This window comes from Vicugna pacos, chromosome 6 (genome assembly GCF_048564905.1).
Source record: "Vicugna pacos chromosome 6, VicPac4, whole genome shotgun sequence".
Taxonomy (NCBI): domain Eukaryota; kingdom Metazoa; phylum Chordata; class Mammalia; order Artiodactyla; family Camelidae; genus Vicugna; species Vicugna pacos.
In genome coordinates, this window is record NC_132992.1 from 9,445,585 (window position 1) to 9,459,650 (window position 14,066).

Here is a 14,066-nt window from a genome sequence, read left to right on the forward strand (position 1 = left end):
AATAAGATACCACCTCACATCCACTATTATGGCTATAGTAAAAAAAACCAAACCAGACAATAACAGGTGTTAGAAAAGATGTGGAGAAATGAAACCCTCATATATGCTGATGGGTATGTAAACAGTGCAGCTGCTTTGGAAAACTGTGGCAGTTTCTTTAAAATTAAACATAAATTTACAGTAAAACCCAGCAATTCCTCTCCTAGACATCTATCCAAAAAAAATGAAAACATATGTCCACACAAAGACTTATATATATGTTTTCATAGCTGCATTATTCATAATAGCCAAAAAGTAGAAGCAACCTAGTCTATCAAATAGCTCAGGGATAAACAATTATATATATGTGTGTGTGTATATACATATATATATACAAACATTGTCATTATATATAAACGTTGTCAACAATATAAAGGAACAAAGAACTGATAAAGACTACAAAATGGATGAACCCCCCAAAAGCCAGATGTATAACATATATTGTATAATTCCCTTTATATGAAATGTACAGAAAAGGCAAATCTATATAAAGATAATGTTGCCTAGGGCTGGAGCTGGGAGCAAGGATTGACCACAAATGGGCACCAGAGATCATTTTGGTTTGGTAGAAATGTTCTAAAACTGGAGTGTGAGAATGGTTGCACAACTTTGTAAATTTACTAAAAATCAATAAGTTGTACATTTTAAATGGCATGCAAATTTGTTATAGATTGAAAGTTTGTGTCTCCCCCAAATTTATATGCTGAAACATAATCCTCAATGGGATAGTATTTGCAGATGGGGCCTTTGAGAGGTAATTGAGCGAGCTTTGCCCTCATGAATAGGATTAGTGCCCTATAAAAAGTGGCACTAATCCAGAGAGCTCCCTTTGTCTCGACTGCTCTCACCAGACATCGAATCTGCTGGCACCTTGATCTTGAATTTCCAAGCCTCCAGAACCATGAGAAATAAATTTCTGTTGTTTATGAGCTACTCAGGTCTATGGTGTTCTTGTTGAAGCTGACTGAATGGACTAAGACAAAATTATACCTCTACGAAGCAACCAGTATTAAGTTACTTGTATATTCTATCAGATGATGCCTTATGTATTTATACATAATCAAACGTAATATTTTCCCTTGCAAACGATAGCACACCATTCACATTATCCTCTGGTGCCTGGCTTTGTTTGTTTGTGTTTTAATTGATCTGTAGATCTTTCCACAGTAGTATATATATTGATCTATCACTCTTATTAATATGTGCAGAATATTCTACTGTATAACCATATCATTGATGAATGTTCATGGATTAATTTTCAGGTTAGGATATTTTGCTATTATAAGCAATGCTGCAATAGATATCTTGGTACACATGTTATTTCCCGTAAGTATGTCATTACCTATAAGAATACATTATTACCTATGAGTAGAATTTCTGGGCCAAAGGATTTGTGCATTATAATTTTGTTACATATTTTCAACTGATCTCCAAAGAGGTCAACTTATTCTCTAATCAGCATTGCATGAGCACATCTTGACAAGATATTTTTGATCACACAGCAAGTTAACAAACTTTTAGCTCCATGCCAACCTAATATGTTAAGGGAAAACAAAGGCATTTCACTATATTCTTGTCTCTTAGAAGAAGAAAAATTTCCTTTTCACCTGGAACAGTTATGCCAGTGTTTTCGATAACTTAGATGAAAGGGACAAGTCCCTTGAAAAACACAAATTACCAAAGCTTATTCAAGTAGAAATAAACTACCTGAAGAGCCATATGTCTACTGAAGAAGTTGATTTTGTACTTAAAAACTTCCCACAAAGAAAATTCTAGATTTAGAGGGCTTCCATGAGGAACTTTGCCCAATGTTTAAGGAAGAAATGATACTAGTTTTGTTCACACTGTAGAAAAATAGAAGAGCAAGGAACACCTCCCAGATCATTTTAGGGGACCAGCATTACCCTGACACCAAAAGCAGATAAAGACATTAAAGGAAAGGAAATTTCATACCCCACAAATACAGATTCAAAAACTCCTACCAAAATATTAACTACTATAATTCAGCCATATTAAAAAGAATAATATACAACCTATGGGTTGAAAAAATTTTAAGGAAAATTTTAGTTTTCCAATTAGAGTTTATTATAAGAACACAAGTTTAGCTCAACATTAAAAAATTAATATAATTTAGCACATTAGAGACTTTTGGGAAGACCACATGATCATCTCAATGGATACAGAAAAATTATTTAATAAAGTTCAACATCCAATCATGATAATAATGTTCAGTAAACTAGGAACAGAAGGAGAGCTCCTCAACTTGATAAAGGGCATCTATGAAAAACCTATAGCTAACATCATACTTACGTTGAAAGACTAAATGCTTTCCTCTTAAGATCTGGAACAAAGCAACTATATGTGCTCTCACCACTTCTATCCATCATTACTCTGAGTTCCGAGTTAGTGAGATAAGACAAGAAAAAGAAATAAAAGGCAGATGGATTAAAAATGGAGATATACTGTCCATCTAGAAAAAAATCTACAAAACGTGGCTACAACTTATAAGTAAGTTTAGAAAGGTACAAGGACAGAAGTCAAACTATAATTAATTGTAGCCTGTATACTAGTAACAAAAACTGAAAAATTATATTAAGAAAACCAAACAATTTACAATAGCATCAAAACCCACAAAATATTTTTGGCGAAGTCTAACAAGATAGAAACAAAATTTGTATGTTGAAAGCTACAAACCATTGCTAAGAAACAATAAAGAAGATCAAACTAAATGGAAAGAAATACCACCATATACACGGTTGGGAAGACTCAATGTTGTTAAGATGTCAGTTCTCTCCAAATTGATCTAAAGAGTCAACCCAATTCTAACTAAAATCCTACAGTTTTTTTTTTTTGAGAAATCGGAAAATGGATTCTTAAATTTATATAGAAATATAAAGGACCTTGAGTAGTAAAATAATTTTCAAAAAGGCAACAAATTTGGGGACTCACACTATTTCATTTCAAAACTTACTATGGGATTACAATAATCAAGACAATGTGGCAATCCCGTAGGGAAAGACACACAGCTCAGTGGAACACAGAAAATTCAGAAAGAGTTCAAAACATATGTGTTCAATTGATTTCAACAATGTTGCCAACTATTCTTTCAACGGGGAAAGAATAGTTTTTTCAACTAATGGTGATGTGACAATTATACTACCATATGTAATAAAGTGAATTTTGACTGTTCTCTTACACCATATACAAAAATTAACTCAAAATGGATCAAAATGAGTTAAAACTATAGTACTTCTAGAAGAAAACATCAGAGAAAATCTTTGTGTCCTTGTGTTAGGCAAATATTTTTTTGATAAAATGTAAAAGGTCTTAATCATGGAAAAAATGATAGACTGGATTTCCTAAGTTTCAAAGTCCTGTTTTTTGAAAGTACTCCTAATAAAATGATGGTACAAGCTAGAGAACAGTAGAAAATATTTGAAAGTCACATTTCTAAAAGAGGAGTTATATGCATACTATTAAAAAATTTAAACCTCAATAATTAGACAACAATCTAGCTTTTAAAATGAGCAATAAGATTTGAATAGACATCTCATCACATATAAGATGGCAAGTAAACACATGAAAATATACCCAAAATTATTAGCCATAAGAGAAATGCAAATTAAAATGACAATAAAATACACTGCATATCTACTAGAATGGTTAAAATAAAAACAACTGAGCGTATTACGTGCTTATAAGAATTTAGAGCAACTGAAATCCTCAGATATTGCTGGTGGGAATGGAAAATAACGTATCTGGGAAACAGTTTGGCAGTTTCTCCTTAAGTCAAATATATATACTACCTACTTCTAGGTATGTATCCAAGAAAAATGAAAACATATATCTATACAAATACTTGTGTGTGAATATTTACAGCTGCTTTATTCATAATATTCAAAACAACTCAAATACCTATCAACTGGTTAATGGATAAACAAATAATGGTACAACCATATAATGGAATACTGCTCAGCCATTAAACAGAAGGAAGCAATAATACATGCAAGAACATAGATGGACCTCAATAGCATTAAGCCATGTAAAATAAGCCAAAATCAAAAGGCTTCATACTATATGATTCTATTTATATGACAAATTGGAAAAGGCAAAACTATGGTGAAAGAAGTCAGGTCACTGGTTGCCAGGAACTGGGAATTCACCAATGCTCTCTTCCAGGACTTGTATGATTTCATCGCTCATGTTTAAATATCTAATCCATTTGAATTCAACCTGGTATTAGAAATGGGTTCACTTTAGTCATTTAAAATGCCAACTTTTGATGAGACATCACTATATACCTACTAAAACAGCTGAATTAAAAAATATTCAATGTGGAAAGGCTGGGTGTCTCATAGATTACTAGTGGGACTATAAAATGGTACAGCCACCCTGGAAAACTGTGGCAGTTTCTTAAAAAGTGAACATCCATAGCACATAACTTTTTCTTCTCTACTTTTAAAAGCTCTTTTTATTTATGTACTTTAATTTATTTATTTATTTGGCATAAAAGCTCTTTTAAAATTAGGGATATTAATCTTTTGTTTTTGACATAGCATTCACACTCCTGGGCATTTGTCCCAGGAAAATGGAGTCCACACACAAATCTATAACAAATATAAATAGTTCTTTGTAATAGTGAAAGGCTGAAAGCAACAAAAATTTCCTTCAATAAGTGAGTGACTGAACAAACTGTAGTACATCCATGCTATTGGAATACTAAGTAAAATAAATCTAAATAAAATAAAATAATAAAAAGGAACAAACTATTGATACATGCAACATCTTGGATTGCAAGAGACTTATGCTGATTGGGAAAAAAACATGATTTCAATGATTCCATTTTTGTAACATTCTTTAAGTAAATTATAGAAATAAAGAATAGGTAAGCTGCCAGGGGCTAGGGTTGGTGGGGGTGGGGGAGAGGAGTGGGTGTGCTATAAAAGGAGTACCACAGGGGATATATTTGTGATGATGGATTAGTTCTACATCATGAGTGTAGTCATGGTTATGTGAACCTGTGTATGATAAAATGGTGTAGAATTATACACATACAATGTACCAATATCAATTTCCTGATTCTGATAATGGTGGTAATAGTTATGTAAGAGGCAATCATCTGGAGAAACTGAATGAAAGGTACATGGGAATTCTGTATTGTTTTTGTAACTCTTTTAATGTTATCTTTTGATAAACAAAATTCTTAATTTTAATGTAGTCAAATAAGTCAATCTTTTCCTTTGTAGTTCATGCTTTTTGTGTCATTATAAATAAATAATTTCCTAATTCAAGATCATAATAATATTCTTCTAGTATTATCTTTGAAGAGAGACAAATTTGAAAGCTAACCATCAGATCAGGCCTGCCTGTTTGAGCTGGAGCATCAATCTTCTGACACAAACTGGGATTTACACCAGTGGCTCCCCTGGTTCTCGGGTGTTCAGACTTGGACTGGAATTACACCATTGGCTTTCCTGGGTGTAAAGTCAGGAAACTGTCTTTTTTAAAAAAAAAATAAGTAGTCTAGTTTTATTTATTTTTTTAGTGGGGGGAGGTAATTAGGTTTATCTATTTATTTAATGGAAATACTGGGGGTTGAACCTAGGACCTCATGCATGCTAGGTATGTACTCTACCACTGAGCTATTCCCTCCCCCTGAGGAAATCTTCTTGATCTATAAATTTAAGAAGTTCAACAAAGTCCAAGTGGGATATATTAAAAAAAAAAAATGAAGACACATCTCCACAATACAGATAGCAGATCTTGGGACTTCTCAGCCTCCAAATTGTATGAGCCAAGACTACAGTCTGGTTCTGTTTCTCTGGAGAACCCTGACATACATCTAAATCTAAAAGTAATTATATTAAGTGTTAATGCATTAAATATTTCAGGTAAAAGAGATGATCATCAGTCTAGATTAAAAACATAACTAATATATACAAAATAGATAAACAACAAGTTCATACTGTACAGCACAGGGAACTATATTCAATATCTTGTAGTAACCTATGGTGAAAAGGAATATGAAAACAAGTATGTGTAAGTTCACGAATGACTGAAGCATGATGCTGTACACCAGAAATTGACAAGACTTTGTAAACTGATTACAGTTCAGTTAAAAATATATATATACAACAACAACAACAGTACGCTAGTTAGAAAAGTACATTTAAGGAGCACACAAAAAAGGCTGAAGGCAAAAGTATGGAAAAAGACGTACTTTGTAAGCACTAGCCAACGAAAAGCTGGTATAGTATTTAAGGGTGGAAAAAATCCAACTAAAGATAAAAGGCCCATTTAGTAATGATGTAACGATTACACTTTTTTATGCCCCTAATAACAAAGCCTTAAAATACATGAAGTAACATTTGACAGTTCTACAAAAAAATCAACAAATCGACATTCTTGGTGGGAAATTTTTAACACACTTCTCACAGTAAGTAATATAACAAGCACATAGGAAATCGGTAAGGACAAGAAGATTTGAATAATATATTTGGTCAAGCATTTTTGTTATCTTCAGACGGGACATTTAACTATTATACCTCCTCTGTCAATACGAGAAGCTATACACTTTCCATTAGGAGAAGGGTACAATAATGCAACTGTTGCCAATAGTAAATAGGGGGGTCAAGCAAAGATATTTCAAGACACAAAAGGTTTGAAGGCCTAATTTGAAAGTAGGGGTAAGGAACAATGATGCTGGGCAGGAATATGGTAAGCAAAGACTGAGGTATCTAAAAAAAAATAGAGAGAGCAGTATCAATTGGGGCTTAATATTAGGAGGAAGGAATAAAACTCTTTTGGGGAACGCAAATAAACTTTGATGGAAAACAAGGTGTTACAGTAAAAAAAAAAAGAAAAAAAAGCAATAGATTTAGAATCATCCTGGATCTTCTTCCCTTTATTAACACTTTGCTCTTGGACTACTTACTGACATTATTGAATCTCAGATTTCTCTTTCATAAAATAAGGATCATTTAATCTACCCCTATAAGAGTTAAATTTTCCTATTATAGGTTCCCAGAGCACTGTGTCTTTATCTTTCATTCCCCTAGCTACAGTTGCAATTTTATACGTATTTTTAAGATTGACTAATGTCTTAGTTTGCTGTCAAGAGTGTAAACCCCATAAGGGCAGGCCAGTCTGGTTTTCTTCAGGCAATCAGTACTTATTGAACATTTACACTCTGTTAGGAGCCCACACAATGGTGAACAATATAGATAAGGTATTCATTTTCTTCCTAGACCTTAACATGCCTGGCAGGTAGTAAATATTCAATAGATACGTGTTTAATGATGAACTTTTGTAAAAATAAATAACATAATGAATGTAGAAGTACTCAATAACTGGCAAGAGGCTTTATACATAAAATATAAGTTGTCATTATTTTTTTAGCATCATTCTTGATAGAGAAACAAATGCATCACGTTTCTTCGCCTAAATATATTTCACTACAGGATGAAAAGAGGAAAAATGTATTGTAGTAAACAAAGATTCACTTAAAGGTGAATTATTTAGATAATTCAAAAAAAAAAGCAAAACACAAAACAAGAATCATAGATTAAATGACAAAATTAAATATCCTCTATGTTAAAGGTAAAGAAATATATTATCTCTGTTTTATTTTTTCCTCTATTACAAAAAACATTAGATTTATGTATGGGTTTCCTCCCAATTTATTTTTAATAACTTCAAACCTAGAAAAAATTAAACAGTATACAGCGAACAACCTTATGGCCTTCATCTACATATTCTAATTGTTACTGTTCTCTAATTTTGCCACATTTGTTTCCCTACTTATTAACATTTTGCTACACTTACTTTATTGTAACATATTGCCACACTTGCGTGTTCTCTCTCTCTCTTTCCCATTAGAAAGTAAATTGCAGATAGAATGAAACTTCACCTCTAAGACCCTCAGTGAGTATCTCCTAAGAAGTTGGACATTCTACATAACCACAACATAACACTTCAGATTTTTAACCTTGGTACAGTAACAGAATTTAACACACAGCCAAATCTCCCAAATGTTTCAAATTTCTCAATTGTCCACTTAGCAGCTTTTGTGCTCTCTGATCCAGGATCCAAACAACAGTCACACGTGAAATTCAGTTCTCATATTTCTTTAGTCATCTTTATTCTAGAACCGCTCAACTACTTTTAGTTTTATGATATAATCAGAACCTCCATACCCACGCATTCAACCATCCATGGATTCAATCAATGGCGGATCAAAAATACCTAAATAAATAAATAAATAAACAAACAAAAAAGAAAGAAATAAATTTCAGAAATTTCCAAAAAGCAAAACTGGAGTTTGCCGCATACCAGTACCTCTTTACATAGCATTTACATCTTATTTATAAATACTGACACAGCATTTACATTGTATTAGGTATTTTAAGTAATCTAGAGATGATTTTGAAAATACAGGAGGATGTGCCCAGGATATATGTAAATACTACACCATTTTATATAAGATTTGAGCATCTACAGGTTTGGGTATCTGAGGAGGTCCCAGAACCAATCTCCTGTCTGATACCAAGGTACATCTATACTGCTTTTTTGAATCCATAGCAGTTATTCTGTGAAATGTCCTACAATTACATTTGTCTGATTGTTTTCTTCGGTGAGATTTAGGTTAAACATTCTTGGCAATATGGCAGGTGATGTGTCCTCAAGTGCACTGGATCAGAAGGAAAAGATCTCCATTTTAAGATAACTTCATTATTAGATTTTCTTAAAGACAAAAAACTCAGTCATTTTACATGTAACATTAGGTTTTGGTGTCATAGTGTCCATAGAAGAGGGGAGAACGGTGGCTGAGGGGAAAAGGCACTGGTATGAGATTGGAGGTTTAATGCCAGTTTAGCCAATAATTAGTTGTGGGTCCGTCAGTAAAATTCTTAAAATCTTCATGTATTAGAGAGACAGAGAGAGAGAGACAGGACTGAGTCATAAGATTTGTAAAGATCCTTCGAATTCTAACATTCTATGACTGTGAAACAATTTGTAACAGAGACAGAGGTGGATTTGGAATCAGGAGACCGGATTTGAGCACCAGTTCGGCTACATACCAGCTATGTGAACATGGACAAGCCATTTAATCTCTCTAAGCTTTAAAGAGATTTACCTCACAGGGTCTGGAAAGATTAGGGGGTTATTGCATGTCAAAGTGCATTACAAACCATAAAGAACGGCCCAAATGTTAGGTATTATTTTACAATATGCAGTCTTTTTTTTTTTTTTTTTGCTCTAATAGTTAATGAGAAAAGGCAACCTAAAGTACACAGACCTCATCAATTTGACTTTTAAAACCAAGAAATGTCAGTAGGAGTTAACTGTGTGTCACACTCTGTTTATGGAATTTATAGAATACTTTTTATTCCATAAATGCTTAAGCTTTTATGATTAATAATGGCAAAAGTTACTCACTTGTACAGGCCAGTTCCACAGAAGATGGTCATTGTTCTTGGAATCCCAAACTCTGGAGGCACAAAATCATGAACGCAATGTCTGAGAACGGTAACAAGCGCTTAAAAAACTAACTTCCTCACTCAGTAATCAATATCGTGTTTAGCCGCCAGGTCCTCCGAGGAGGATAGTTAACAGGCCAGTGCAGGGAAGCTGTCCCGCTTTTCCAGTGACCTGGGCAGCCCTAGAATAAACTAAGCCTTCCTGGGCAAAGGCATGTTTTCCCCTGAGACAGCTGGTGAGACTTGTCACACATGCCAGCCCTTTATATTCCTATAACCCTTTATACTCTTTATATTAACCACCCTTGGGTTTCTTTCCAGCTTTTGAATGGAACTTGGGGAACCTAGTTCATTCGTGCACGGTGGCCACAGTTTTTCGATTATTCAGCAGAACCTTCCTGGAAGAGGGCCAGGGCGCGCACATGCCCCTTGGGCTGTGTTGAGTAACGCGCGAACTATCCCTGCCGAGGGTGCCTAGCACACTGCTGTTGCTCAAGACTCGAGACGTTGCCAGAAAATGGCTAACGAAGCGGCGGGGGAACGGCGGCAGGGCGGACGTTGGCGCGGTTGGACTCGCCTGACCTCCCAGCCCACGCAAGCGATCGCACCGCCCAGGTGGCCGCGGCCGGCTCCGCGGCGCGCGGGGCGCCGTCTCCCCCGCCCCGCATCAGTGCGCACGCGCGTCCGTCATCCGGGTGCTGGTTGCGGCTGCAGGTTGCGCTGGGGTGGCGAGCAGGGGGCGGGGCCAGTGGCTCATTGTGCGCAGCGCTGCGCGGCGCCGGCGGCCGGCGAGGCCTGGGTCGAAGTTGGAGCTGCTGCCGCCGCCCTGCAGCCCACTCGCTGCCTCGGCGGCGCGCTGCTCTTCTAAAATGGCTGCCGCTACCGGTGCTGTGGCAGCGCCGGCTGCCTCGGGTCAGGCGGAAGGGAAAAAGATCACCGATCTGCGGGTCATCGATCTCAAGTCCGAGCTGAAGCGGCGGAACTTGGACATCACCGGAGTCAAGACTGTGCTCGTCTCCCGACTCAAGCAGGTGAGGCCCGGCGAGGTCCGGGAAGGCGAGCTTAGGCCGCGCCTCGGAACCCCCACTTCCGCCGCAGTCCCCGGCCGACCGCAGCCGCCGGGTCCCGCGGGGCAGCGCGGTGGGGAGGCCCCGGGCGGCGCCCGCGCGCGCGGGGAGGGCGAGGACCCTCCTGCGGCGCCCCCGCCCCCGCGCGCCGGGACCGGCCTTCCAGGGGCCCGCGAGCCGCCCGGGACAGGCCGCCGCAGCCGAGCGCGCCCCTGCCTCCCCCGGGACGTCCCCGCCAGGCTGCGAGGGCTGCGACCAGCCGGCGCGGCCTCCCGAGGGCGATCGTGGAGACCCGGGAGGCGCTCGGTCCCCAGCCTTTACCGATGGTGAGCGCGTGCATTTCTTGGCCTCGAAGGGACTGGTTACTTTGGTGACCTGTGCGAAGTTACCGTTTAATTGTGCCCAACCGTTTCCTCCCCGTATTGGGGGGGAATTCGTAGTGGGAGTTGATGGGTGGGTAACAGAAGGGGTTTGTTTTCGGCTGGGTTTTCAGTTTTTGCATTAGCGCTATAATCTGCTTTTTCATCCCTGATTATCTTTCCTGGTTTGAGTGAGCGTTGAAAGTGTAGTAGAGGAGAGATAAGTTTGCATTATAGAAATTAGGAAAGCCCCTTTTAGTTCTTTACTTTCGCAGCTAGCAACTTTTCTGCAATCGAGAATATTTAGACTTTTATTCAGTGTGATTATATGTGATTGTTAATTTTCTCGACTGGGTAAAATGTAAAACTTCATATGATTTTGATACTTAATGATATTTCCTCCTGAAAGTTTCTCTCACTCGTGTAGTTTAATTGCTTCTTTTTGAGGTTGGTGTGTGAAATGACTGGCAATTCTAATGTCTTGAGGCTTGAGGTTTGCTAATTTTTTTCATTTCATTTTTATAAAATAAGTTTAGATAGATTGTGTAGCATATTAACTTCTCTTTCTAATGTAGGCTATTGAAGAGGAAGGAGGCGATCCAGATAATATTGAATTAACTGTTTCAACTGATACTCCAAACAAGAAACCAACCAAAGGCAAAGGTTGTTACGAGTTATAAACATATTTTAAAATATATTTTGGTTATATAACTTGCCTCTGCTCTTGTGCCACTTGCCCTGTTTATATAGTGCTACTCTTTGCTGTTTCCCTCTGGCACTCTGCCTTGTTGGGTCAAGGAAGAAAAGTTACTGTTGCCAGGCTCTGGGTGACTAGTAGCCCTTAAGATTTGGCTGAAGTTGACCTGAAAGTGAGAGCTGTTCTTTATTGCTTCTGAAAAAAATTACAAAGTCAAGTTTCATTGTTTCTTCCTTCATAGTGTGAAGACTTGAAGAATAAAATACAGTTTAATACATGTCTACCTTGCCCCACAATTGGCAGAGTATTGATGGAATTCCTACCAGATCTTTCACCTTGGCTCCTTGCTGTTTTCTCTAGTATATTAAAATTCTGTAACCTTTATATTTAGTATTTTGTTTGACTTGGTGAACTTAATTTGCATTTATGCCATTATACATTCTGATTTTCAGTGAAATTCAGAAAGACCTCACCAATCATACTACTAAGGTAGGGGAAAAAAAAATCCATGATTAATTAGTTTTAAAAAAGTTTTAAGTTATAGGAATATGTTAAAGGTTTCGATTTTACAACTTTTAAACTAGGCCAGAATATATTTCTAGGATATGGTGACTTAATGAATAGGTAAACGAAGTTTTAAATGAACATTTGGACAATATAAAAGGGACTTAAGAATATTTAAAAGGTTCTAGGTAGTGAAATCCTTACTTGAATAATTACAGATTTTTCCCTCCTTCCCATAAAGACAGTGACAGAGGGTGGACATGATGTGAGTATCTGGATCCTGGTATCTACCTATAAGTTCCATGCAGTGTGTTCATGGACAGCTGCAGCATTAAAAATAATCTAACTTCCTTTACTGCTTTAAGTGATCCAAATGCTACTCTGTCTGCTGTAGACCAGATTGATTGCAACTAGAGTGAAATGACTGAATGCATTAACCTAGAGAAGATGGGAGTAGTCAAGTTTGATCTTAAGCAGTCTGTGTGGGTACCAGGTCCAGGCAGATCTTGATGCCGTCTCTCCATATGAGTTTTCATAGGTTTGCAAGAGTCCCCTGTTTGTGCCAAAGGAAACTGAAAAGGACTAAGATGCATTTCCTGGATAGGATAGAAATGGCAGAGGTGGAGATGGAGTTCAGAGGAGCAATAAAGTTATCTTGAAGATCTGTAGCTTTTAGTGTAATTCTGACTCAGTGTATCACTTTGAGAGATGCATTTCCCTGTGTTTAGAGAAGCTTGTGTTGAGAAGCCTCTGCTGACAAACCTAGAGGCAGTTTCAAAATGAGGAACCATAAAAAATTCAGAAATAAGTACATCGGAATTAACCATGTTTCTTAATAGTGATTTTGATTCGTGTCATTTATTTAGCACATTGTGATAGTCTGACTGATGTTATGCATTAATCATAGTCCCAAATTATTCGAGCTGATTATTGATTTTAGTGTGTAAATTTCATTTGATTTATTCATTCTCACTTACTTTTAATTTCTCTCTGTATCCCCTTCTTCTTCAGTCATTAGGAATTTCATCTTACCCTTAGGAGTAAATTTGAAAATACAACATTTTAAGGAGTTTTTCAGTATACATGTGTGTATATATATATATGTGTATGTATATATCAATATGTTAATTTTTCCCTTGTATGTGGATTATAAGGATATTTGAAATTTAATTTTTCTGTAACTCTGATGTTAAGGTGTCTTACAGTCTTTAGTTAAGAGTTGTAACATTCATCATTTGTCTACAGCAGACTACAACTGAGTCCTTCATTAGACTCATTCTGGGACATCCGTGTTAGATAGCTCTTGTCTCTATGAATTCCATTTATTCCATTTGTTCTGAAAATCCTAAGAATTACAAAGAGCATAATGTAAATCCCAAACTAAGAACCTAGTCTGAATTAATTTATAATGAAGATATTTATAAGTAAGATTATTTTAAATTAAGTTTAAGAATAAGTTTTAGACATCAAATTTGAATAGGGAAACTTTAACAATAACAAATATCAGTAATTAACAGATTTTTAAAACTGAACTTTCAAGAAACTATTATTTTAATATGCTCTTTTTGACAAATTTATTTTGTTTAGCACTATATACCTTGAAAATAATTTCATCTTGGTCATACCACTTTTCCTTCAGTGGGTCTACTTCCTTTTTATAAAATTGGGAAATTTACTCTGAGTCTCTTAGTTCTGAAATTTAATAATTGTATATAGCCAGGAGCCAGAAGAAAAATTTATTTCGTTTAGCTGAAGTAGATGTATAGGAAGGAACAGGAAATCTCATAGGTCCTTAATCAGTATGAATATCTTTAGCTGAGGTTCTAGAAAAGGAAAGGGGTTTGTTAGAGGCAGTCATGTAGACATCAGCAAGACACAACATGTTAGGGGAAAAAAAATTTCTTATGATAATATAGCTTAA

The 14,066-nt window shown here is 36.6% G+C and overlaps 2 protein-coding genes across 13 annotated transcripts in view; one reads left to right on the forward strand and one right to left on the reverse strand.

Moving 5' to 3' along the window:
* Positions 1 to 10,149, reverse strand: part of RNF111 (ring finger protein 111) — a 101,692-nt gene extending 91,543 nt beyond the window's left edge. For 5 of the 8 annotated variants that reach the window (XM_031672724.2, XM_031672722.2, XM_031672721.2 and 2 more), the window contains exon 1: positions 9,478 to 10,082. In XM_031672724.2, the coding sequence (XP_031528584.1) occupies positions 9,478 to 9,509 (32 nt within the window). In that variant the 5' untranslated portion in view covers positions 9,510 to 10,082. The other 3 variants (XM_072962331.1, XM_031672719.2, XM_031672723.2) reach the window with 3 other exon arrangements.
* Positions 10,150 to 10,266: 117 nt separating this feature from the next.
* SLTM (SAFB like transcription modulator) overlaps positions 10,267 to 14,066 on the forward strand; it is a 96,418-nt gene continuing 92,618 nt past the window's right edge. For 2 of the 5 annotated variants that reach the window (XM_072962327.1, XM_072962328.1), the window contains exons 1-2: positions 10,268 to 10,549; positions 11,520 to 11,607. In XM_072962327.1, coding sequence (XP_072818428.1) covers positions 10,388 to 10,549; positions 11,520 to 11,607 — 250 coding nt within the window. In that variant the 5' untranslated portion in view covers positions 10,268 to 10,387. Of the gene's footprint in view, positions 10,550 to 10,855; positions 10,912 to 11,519; positions 11,608 to 14,066 lie in introns of those variants that run through there. The other 3 variants (XM_072962329.1, XM_006210980.4, XM_072962330.1) reach the window with 3 other exon arrangements.